At 48.2% G+C, this 1,292-nt stretch overlaps 1 protein-coding gene across 1 annotated transcript in view; it reads left to right on the forward strand.

The window, feature by feature from the left end:
- Window positions 1-439, forward strand: part of TMEM44 (transmembrane protein 44) — a 36,977-nt gene extending 36,538 nt beyond the window's left edge. The window contains exon 10 of the mRNA XM_012639816.1: window positions 329-439. Coding sequence (XP_012495270.1) covers window positions 329-439 — 111 coding nt within the window. The remainder of the gene's footprint in view (window positions 1-328) is intronic.
- Window positions 440-1,292: the final 853 nt, after the last annotated feature.

The raw sequence follows: 1,292 nt of genomic DNA on the forward strand, positions 1-1,292 counted from the left end.
AAAAAAAAAAAATTCTCAGGATAAAGGGTACATGACTCAATCTCACTAGATAAGGACCTGGTGAAGGCAGGGAATGGTGGAAAAAGAGGATGGGAAGGAAAGTGGGGCTGGTCTGTTTAGGATGGCTGTTCATTAATGCCTTCATTTAAAGTTACACTTGTTCCCTTAGGTCCTGTAAACACAGGCTGGGTCACTTGTCCTTACCTATTTGTCCTTGTCTGTGCCCAGGTGGTGTTGTGAGAACCAGGAGCAGTTGCCTGGGGTGGGGAATTGTAATAGATGGAAGGATCTGTTCTACCCAGGTACTCTTTGTGTCTTTTCTCCACAGTGGGACCCTGAAGATGTGAATCTTGAAAGACACAAAGACAGCATGGAGATGCTCGGATCCCACGTGCACAGGGGCTCTTTGAGGCCCATAGACTTGACCTCTGATGATTAACACTAACACCTTTTGGAGCCAGCCCATCAGCTCAGAGCCAGTCAGGTGTTTGTCAGTAACTGAGCATGGATCAACCTGCTCTGACATCCATGGCAGGAATTTAAGCTGCTGCAGAAGCTGCCCAGGAAAATGAGGAACCAGGAGCTGTCACGGAGCTGGGCTCATCTACATCATGGCTCAAAATGGAGCTAAGACTTTGGGTCCTGTGGACAGACTGGGATAGGTCCAGAGTTTGTTCTGAAGATTAGAAGTTCACAGACGGCTCTTGCTTTGTAAAGATAAGCCTTCATCCAAAGGACATTGGACCTTTTCCCTTTATTCCCTTGAGATTGAACCACAAACTCAATACCTGCTAGATGCCAGGAATGAGCTCACCTAACAAATAGCTAATGTGTTTGTATCTCAGCAGAGCCCATTCTTCAAGACCTGGCTAAGCCCCGGAGATGAGCGGGGTAGACCCACGTGCTGGGGTGTTTGGGGTACACAAGAACTGACGGTTCTCTGCCCTCCAGTCACCCACTTGAGTTAGCTGCTGGAAGTTACAGATAGGACTGCTCGGTCAAGCGTTTGTGAGCTCACTGGTATTGCAAGGACATGCAAAACAAATTGCTCTGGATACCAGGACTTCCTCCAACCTGGCAAGGTGTGTGCTGAGGCAGGGTTTGCAGGTGAGGGGGACTGTATGCTTCAGGAGGTAACTAAATGCATGCAGAGGATAAGAGGCATGATGGGAGGTGTTAAATTCAAGCACAGCAATCCCATTTTGGGACCATTTTGATACTGTGATGAGTGACGGGAAGGGTGTAAGGAACGGGGCTAAGGTGGGAGTGAACACTGGGGTGAATAAATTCTG

This window comes from Propithecus coquereli, unplaced genomic scaffold (assembly GCF_000956105.1).
Source record: "Propithecus coquereli isolate 6110/MARCELLA unplaced genomic scaffold, Pcoq_1.0 Scaffold10, whole genome shotgun sequence".
NCBI lineage: Eukaryota > Metazoa > Chordata > Mammalia > Primates > Indriidae > Propithecus > Propithecus coquereli.